Here is an 8,406-nt window from a genome sequence, read left to right on the forward strand (position 1 = left end):
TTATATCTTGAAATAGCGAATCCTCCCAGGGCACGGAGGAGGAGGAGGCACAAAGCCAACTGGGCGAGGTACTTTGTCATACTGAGCAACTTCTGCAACTGCTCTCTTTGCTACGGGTTTTGCTGAGAGCACAGCAGTAGGAAATTCTGAAGAGCTGGATTCAGATGCAACGGCGTTATTGTGGGAAAACTTGAGATTATGGTTTGTGAATCCTTGTACGACACTGGGCGCCAGTCCTGCTGATGTATCTTGACCTGGTTGAGAGTAGGTAACTCCAGGCTGGAGAAGAAAAACAATTTATGTTTGTGTTCAGTGACTTGGGGCGTATAACATACAGGGCATTGATATCACCTAGTAAGGTACCCTGCTCCTAAATAGATATAGACCTCCAGCCCGGGTACAAAATGTTTCTAACCATCACGGAAGTTTGATTTACATTTGAACACATACACAAGAGCCCAGAAACACATTTAATATCCAGTGGATCATTAGCAGCAAATTCTGTGCTATATGGATGTTCAGGGCCACCTGTGCAGCTGGCAAAACATTCAAGACCAGCTGTCTTACTCTTTCTTTCATATACCTCCTCGACAACTAATTACTATTGTGTTACCACGAGCTCTGGTCTGTGGGAAGTGTTCAGCTACCACCTCACCCTTCTTGAACCAAATGAAGGCTGGAATACCTGCAGAGCACTCAGGTCCAGTGAATGCATGTTCCCCTCCTTTTGCTATAGCAGAGCAGGTCAGGCTCCCTGAATTGAGTCACATCTAAGGACTCCTAGCAAAAAATCCCCAGCTGATTTCATCTGCCACAACGGCTCATTTGTGTTTTACATCTCTCTGCCCCGTGCCCCTAGCTGAGCAGAGTTTGGTTCCCTTTGCCCTGCCAGAGGGGTGAAGCTCTCAGCTGCTTAGGAGGACAAACTGTGTCAGGCACAGATGGCAGAGGTGACCTAATTCCTTGCACAGAAGTCCACAGAATAATCAGGAGCAACCTTACTTTGGTTTTTAGGATACAAAGTAAAACTAAGGTTATCACAAATAGCTAATGCAGGCTACCGTGAAGGAGGAAAACTCAGACTGATTGCTTCTAACAGTAGTAATAGGGTAGAATCCTCTGGAAAGGAAGGGAATGTCTTGAGTTGTTACCTGATGTCCGTAGAGCTGGCAGTCCACTTCCAAGTCCTGTGAGGGCTCTTTTACCATTGTTGCTGTGCAGAAACCGAAATTCTGGCGAAGCAGAACGTAGTCAAGAGAAAATAGTTAGGAAATAGAGGAGACTAGTTATTAATTTCAGTATATTTAGAAATAGCTACATCTTCTCAGATTTTATCTGAGCAGTGAAGTTCTGGCTTTTCAGTCTGTTGGGCTCAAAAGCCAAGCTGTTTAAATGCGTAACCGGCAAGTAAATGTGAGTCCTGTATTCTTCTAGAGTAAGATCCTTTGTATGTCTTGGTATGAGGGAGGGAAAGAATACATAAGAATCTAGGTAAAAGGTTCTCACCCACTCAAATTGCCTAGGACTCCATTTCATCAGTAACAAAAGAAGAATTTTAGCATGATAAAGTATACAGTACAATTCTCAGGAGCCTATATATCAGAACAAAGCATGCTGACAGCACTTAAATTGCAGGAAGGTGAAACACTCTGCCCTTTTATTATGTGTTTGTGTACTGTGGAGTAAAAAAAGCCTGATTTTCTCAGATGCTCATGTTAAAAAGAGTAAACAGTAATATATATTTGGTTGATTAAAACCATTTTGTGTTAAGGACACTTTGGTCCTCAGGCATTTTTGGAATATATTCAACTACATCAGGATTCAGTCCAGATAACATGGAGAGGAGAGGAGAGGAGAGGAGAGGAGAGGAGAGGAGAGGAGAGGAGAGGAGACAAAGCTTTAGGAATTTTATACTGAGAAGCATATCATGGTGGTGTGCAACTCTTGCACTTCAATCCTCATGAAGGTCTATTCCTGTGGGTGCACAGGGAGGTCCCAGCGTGCTGCTTTCCTACCTGTCAGCTGGCAAGCTCAGGACTGGGTGCTGGCATACTTACAGCCTCATCGTCAGGTAGCAGGTGACAGGCCTCCGCATTAGCTTTAGCTTCTTGTGCTGAGCAGTTTGTGGCAGCCACAGCAAACTCAGCAAAGACAATATGCACCGGGTAATACTGATAAAACAGGAAAATTGTTTAAGTGACTTTGAACTGTGAAACTGCAGAGTTGCTGAGGAAAGATAAAAGGTAAATGCTGCGGCTTCCAGCTTTGCATCTCCCTCTGAAGGGAAAGGGAATCCTGTGGCTAAAATGACACAAAATGCTTGGGAAATCAAGAGCAATTCAGTAGGGCAAATTGGAGCAAGCTAAATCTGTAAATGCAACTAGTTAGCACTGCACAGTCACCACAGAAATGTTCTGTTTACATGGAAGGCTAGACATAGTTCTAGCAATTACCTGTATTTTGGCTCTTAGAGCCTGAGGTAAGCGTTAGGAGTTTTGCTGTTGTGGTCATTGAGTGCGGATGTGACAAGTGTTGATACCTCGGTGTTATTCAAACTTGCCAGGAGCGGACAGTCAGGGCAGACTTGGAGAACATCTTCGTGTGAGTCTGCAGGAGGAGCCAAACAGATTAGGTTTCCACCAAATTGCAGCTTGTTTTGAAAGGCATCATAGACCAGTCACACAAAGCACTGTTTCATCATCTGTCCCAAATTACAGTGGAAGGGATTTTTGCAGTACAGACTATAGATGGCAGTGTTTTGCACAACTTCTGCCATTCATGTCTTTCTCGAGCAAAAGTGCTGTGGATTTCAATAGCACATTTTGAATGTTCTTACTCAGATTTTAATGAGTTCTCTTTCTGGCGAAATGTCTGTGACACTACTGAAAAGATGTCTCAGTTCACAAGGAATAATGGGAAAATGAAGATATTTTAATTTATTGGAATTGCGTTTGAATGAGCATGTTTCATTCACTCACAAGTTTTGAAAGTCATACTGAAGACATCTCATACAGAGCAAGCAGAATGGAAATTCCACTTTCACATGGCAATATTGAAAATGCTGGGTTTAGAAAATATGCTGCATCTGGCAAAGGGGTTCTGAAGATCAGGAAGCTTTAGTAAATTCAGACTAACAAGGAATCGGGTTCTTGAGGCTAAGCTCTTGAGTGAAAAGCCTCAGTACCAGCAATCTGTAGGTCAACTCTGGGACATGCTTCTCAGGTAGTCTTATAGTATCTTAATCGTCATAGTAAAGAGGAGCAAAGAGAGAGGGCCAGGTGAATGACATCAGAAAATGGGAAAAAATTACTTTTGAAACAGCTGGGCTTAGAAAACCCATTAACTGTCACCTTATATGCCGTATTTCTGCACAGCATTTTAGAATCAGAAAAGCTTTTGAACTGTAACCATTTCTGTCATAATACTCCAGCCTCTAGATTTAAACGTAAAGAACAAAGTTTTTACCTGGATGTGAGTGGCATTTACTAGCAAGTACGGAAAACTTTCCATCCACCTTCTGCAGTTTGACATCACAGTCACCCTCAACTGCCTAGAGAGAGACAAAAAATCAAAGGGTTACATCGTTCAGATAAATAGGAATTTCTGAAAAGGGCAGCTATTACTAAATTCATAAGAACACATCCCGGCTGAGTGCTCCTGGAAAAATCAGTCTGATTGCAAAGGCCCTGCTAGGCCTGTCCTGGTGTCTGTGATTTTGTGAAAGGAAAACCAGAGCTGCAAAATTTGGATCCAAATCTGGATCTCAAAAGTATCACAAGTGCCAGGATAGCCAGGGTAGGGACATTTGGTTCAGTTTCCTTTCTCATAAAGAGCAGAGACTATGAATACTTATGAATTAAGACCTTCTGCAGAGCTGTTTGATAACATTCTCGCTAATCTCGCCTGGTCAGTGGCCATGGTAACAGCAGAGCCGCTGCCTGGTGTGAGCTGGCTCACACGCAAGGGGATCTAGCAGGGTAGGAGTGTCAGAGGCAAAGCTGGAATCACTAGAAAGAAGGAACAGTCAGAGTTACCTCCCTCAAGATGGAAAATGGGATCTGAGCTTTGATGAATACAGGGGTGGATCATGATTCCAATTTAGTCATGAGCTCTGTGAATTGGGCCCCATCCTAGAAACAGCAGGCTTAAATTGTCAGTCGTTCACTCTGCTTTCTGCTTGGAACCAGAGCTGCCTGTACTCAGACAACAATTCCACTGCTTTGGTCAGGGAAAGCTTTTCACAGTTGGATCACACTTGCATAAGAACAGAATATTTGAGGCCAGCAAATTCTAGCTGAGCATTACTTTGAAGGCAGAGCCATGTCTGAAGGGAATAGCTCTTCTGCAGTCTTGAGTAGGACTAGGTGGCTAGACTGGATGGAATTTCACTAGTTAACACTCCCTGTGTAGCCAAGGGAAGGTCATGTTTGCACAGATTCACAACCTGCCCTGTCAACAGTTTGCAGCGAGGCAGTGACATCTGGGCTGACCGTGGAGGGCTGGATCCAGCGCCCCTAAAGAAGGCCTGATGGCATTCGTGAGCCGCGTGCGGGATGTCGTGCCGACAGTGACCCGTCCTCTTTATGTAAGAGGACATGAAGGAGATCCAGGAGTGAAATCCTTCATCACAGGCAACTAAATCAACAAGGAAGTTACAAATGATTGGGTGGTTATAGGCTGTTACAACGATATATTACTTGATTGGGAATCTGATGGTAGCCTGGCTTCTAGCATCAACATACTCAACATGCTCCTTAGGAGTGTTTTGGATACTTACATGGTCTGTGAAGCTCCTTACTGTGCAATTTGCAAGAGGCGTAGGGCTGAGAATGTGGCACCTAGTCTCTAATAAGTCAAGTTCAAGAAATACTATGTAATTATTCAGCCCCTGAAAGAAAAAAACAACAACAGCACCAAACAAACATGAATTGTAGTAATTACTTCACAAAATATCACCAGATTTCTTCTCTAGGGCAGTGCTGTGGTCTCTGTTGACTGTCACTGGATAGCCCCAGGTATACACTAGAGTAACTGAACAGATCCTTACTGTACTTTAACTTCATAAAAATAGAATCCAGTTTTTTTAGCTGCAGTAGGTCAAGATAGTCACACTGATTTTTTCCAGCTAAGGGACTGACCCATAAATTTTGGAAAGTCCAGCCTGTATGTTGTAGGTCAGTTCTCAGAAGTTAACTTGATTTTATTTTGTTGAGTAGTTTTTAAAAATCAACATCTGGCTTTGTTGGTGAAAAAACTTTGCATTTCTGTAACTAAATACCAAATAAACAGTGGTGCACATTGGCCTGTGCCATTTAGTCCATTGGAATTACACCGAATTGTACCAGCTAAGTTCCAGCCCCAATAGTCACATTGTTTATGGGCTGAAGGATCTTTTGTAGTTGTTCCTAAACTTTTGCAGCTGTGACATAAAAGACATGTGAGTGGAAGGGCAGAGGTGAGGTTCCCTCACTCTGAGATTGACTCATGAGTGATTCCATGGAAACCAAGGAAGTTATTTTAGTGCAAAAGCATTAAATAAGAGCAAACAGTGTCTTTGTGTGGGTAACTGTGGCACGCTTCTAATCTCACTAAGGTCTGGTTTAGTCTCTTGTTAATTACCTTGGTATCCTCTTTCTCATAATAAGTAGAAAACAGGCGTGGATTTTCATTCTTGTTAATATCTGAGGCTGTTTTCAATGTTTTGAGACAATTGGAGGTTCTGAATGGGCGCGTACATTGTATTCCTACCTTTCTAGGTTCCTACAATGATGGCAGCAGACATTAGTGAAAACGAGACTACAAGTCGCAGTTGTTTCCATTCAGCTTCCTGTTCAGCTCAGTGGGATATTAGGTAAAATTAATGCCTACTACAAAACCACTAGTAGCATGGAGTTCTGATAGATATGCATTTAGCCAACAAATAATTACCTGCATCACAAAGATTATCCTTACAGTTGGTCTCCAGATTAGCTACTGGGCTGATGAATCAGTGCTGAATGCTCTGCCCTAGCAAGCATGGCCATTGGTAAACTGCGCCCATCCTAGCACTGTACAAAAACCCCTGGCCATTTCTCTTTCCTGCTCTCCTCTGCTCTTTGAGAGATACATTCTAGTGACCTGGATTCTCAACTGCTGCCACTGCCCCATTTAAATCAACAGAGCCGTCCTGGTTCACCCCATGTGATGATACAGCCCTTGGCAGGGCCTGTCGCTCATTCCCGAGCATCCCCAGGTTAGCACAGCGCTCTGCCTGCGAGTCCTCACTTACCTGCGGTAGCACGCGGATGTTCTTGATGCTGTTTAAGGCAAACTTGTATCCGTGATGACTGTGGGCATTAATATAACTCACAGCTACTTCAGCTGCTGCTTCAGATTCTGGGTCATCACAGCCCAAGGGAGCCGGGGCTGCTGCTGGAACAGCTTTGTGAACTGGAAGCTGAACAAGCAATATTAAAGCTACTAGTGCCTTCATGGCACCCGAGGAAAATCTCTCTCAGAAATAAAGATCTAAGAATACTCTTCAGGTGGTAGCTGGGTAGCTAGAACTGGGGTCTCATTTATATAGTACATACCACAGACTTCACATGAGCGCATGTCTGATATTTGTCCCAATTCCAAGAGTCATTGCAAACAACAAAAGAGAAAAGTAAATGTTAGGACATCAAGCTGACTGATTAATATTGGCCAAAGTAAATTTTATCAGGTAGGATATTGCAAAGTCTACTAAGGCAGCTAAAGAGGAAAGCGTCAGCAAAAATGTAACATAATTTTTAGATGCTTCTGCCAACAAAATAACAGTATATGCAAGAGGAATATGATCCCTCCTGTTAAATGTCTATAGATCCTAATGCTCATTAAGCCTTCTTGTAGACAGGACACATTCTGTTAGGGCCCAAATCTCACCAGACACCAGTCTAAATTGTGAGATCAGTAACAAGTTGAATTTGAAAATGGAATTTGAATCAGTTCTAAGAATCGCATTCAACAGTAAAGGTAATTATACAGCAACTTTTGCTATTGAATTAATTTGGAATAGAAAATGAGACATAGTTTCTAAATCTTTTGCGTCAGCTCTTTCTTTCTTTGAATAATCTGAATACTTCCAGTAGTTCCTGGAATTTCATTTTGCAAAGCAGGCATCTTGTAGAAATTTTTCTGGAATATGTGGTACAAGTTCGAGAATTTGGCAGAAGATCTGAAAGGACACAAAAGTGTTTTGAGGAGCATGTAGATGATAAGTAACTGCTTAAATGCTCATGAATGCTGGACCCCAGCTTATATTTACATTACAGTGTATGTATTTACAAAACAGTAACTGGATAACAAAAATGCTCTACAGAGCAGAGTAGAGCTTCTGTGATGTGTCTAGCATGTAAGGTCTTTAATTTAAGATGAGATGACTTTAGCTATATAAACCCTGGCTCATTTTTCTTGCAGGGCTTTCAGAACAGAATTCTGTGATCCATTTTATGGTGATGATCAGGCTGCAGAATAGTAAAGGTCCCTTTTGGCTTTAAAATATCTGAATCTCTGTTATCATTTTTACTTTTAATTCACAGTTCAGATTCTAACCTGTGAATCTTTCCATTTCATTTTTCCTTTTCCAGTGTGAAACATTGAGGTAAACTTCCAACATATGCAGACTGAAATTGCTTTTCACCTAAGTGACATGTAATTACCCCAGCAAACGGCTTTAGACCATTATTTAGAAATTTGGTCGTTACTCAGTTTCTCAGGTTATGTCTTCTCCACTTCAGAGCTGCAAACACTGTAGGATGTATAGTGTTTCTGCCGTCAAGCTCTGGGTATTCCTAAATATAATATATAAGCCAATTCAGTCAACTTCAGGTTCCATTTCCAAAGAACAACTTAGAACCTCAGATAGCAAACAATATTTATTACCTTCTTTCTGCCCTTTACCAAGCAGGACAAAAATAAAATACTGTCCACTGCACTTCTTAGTTTCTCTGTCGACGTTCTCAAGTCCTTCCCCTCTTGGTGACCGTACGAAGCTTCTCTGGTGGCATACAGCATGTGCCCAGGTTATTATCAGTGCTCAGTGCAACGCAGAATGTTTGCAGCCAGCACTTTTGGGGTGACTTGTGTTATGTGTGACAAAATTGGTATTTGTTTTTTATGTTTGGGAATGGAGTTTGAAAGTGCGATCAGGTAGTTCAGGTACAGGTAATGTGACAAGGAGCCTTTTACCTTTTGAATACAGACTGACATGCTTGATTATTTTCTTCTGGAAGTGAAATTGCTGATGTCAGTTCCCTGCAGGCCTGTGTCCCATCACAGAATCGTGGAATATCTTGAGTTGGAATGGACCCGTACGGATCATCGAGTCCAACTTAATGCCTTTTGGCGTAGTGACTGGCTCTTGTTTGTCACCCTCACTCGGGAGGC

The 8,406-nt window shown here is 42.3% G+C and overlaps 1 protein-coding gene across 1 annotated transcript; it reads right to left on the reverse strand.

Moving 5' to 3' along the window:
* Nucleotides 1-6,472, reverse strand: AHSG (alpha-2-HS-glycoprotein). The gene is given in 8 exon segments (XM_009874917.1): nt 1-279; nt 1,152-1,232; nt 2,058-2,171; nt 2,454-2,470; nt 2,473-2,607; nt 3,466-3,550; nt 4,778-4,888; nt 6,269-6,472. Coding segments are annotated over 8 exon segments (1,026 nt in total).
* Between the last annotated feature and the right edge of the window lie 1,934 nt (nt 6,473-8,406).

The sequence above is a fragment of the Apaloderma vittatum genome, unplaced genomic scaffold (genome assembly GCF_000703405.1).
Source record: "Apaloderma vittatum isolate BGI_N311 unplaced genomic scaffold, ASM70340v1 scaffold32388, whole genome shotgun sequence".
Lineage (NCBI taxonomy): Eukaryota > Metazoa > Chordata > Aves > Trogoniformes > Trogonidae > Apaloderma > Apaloderma vittatum.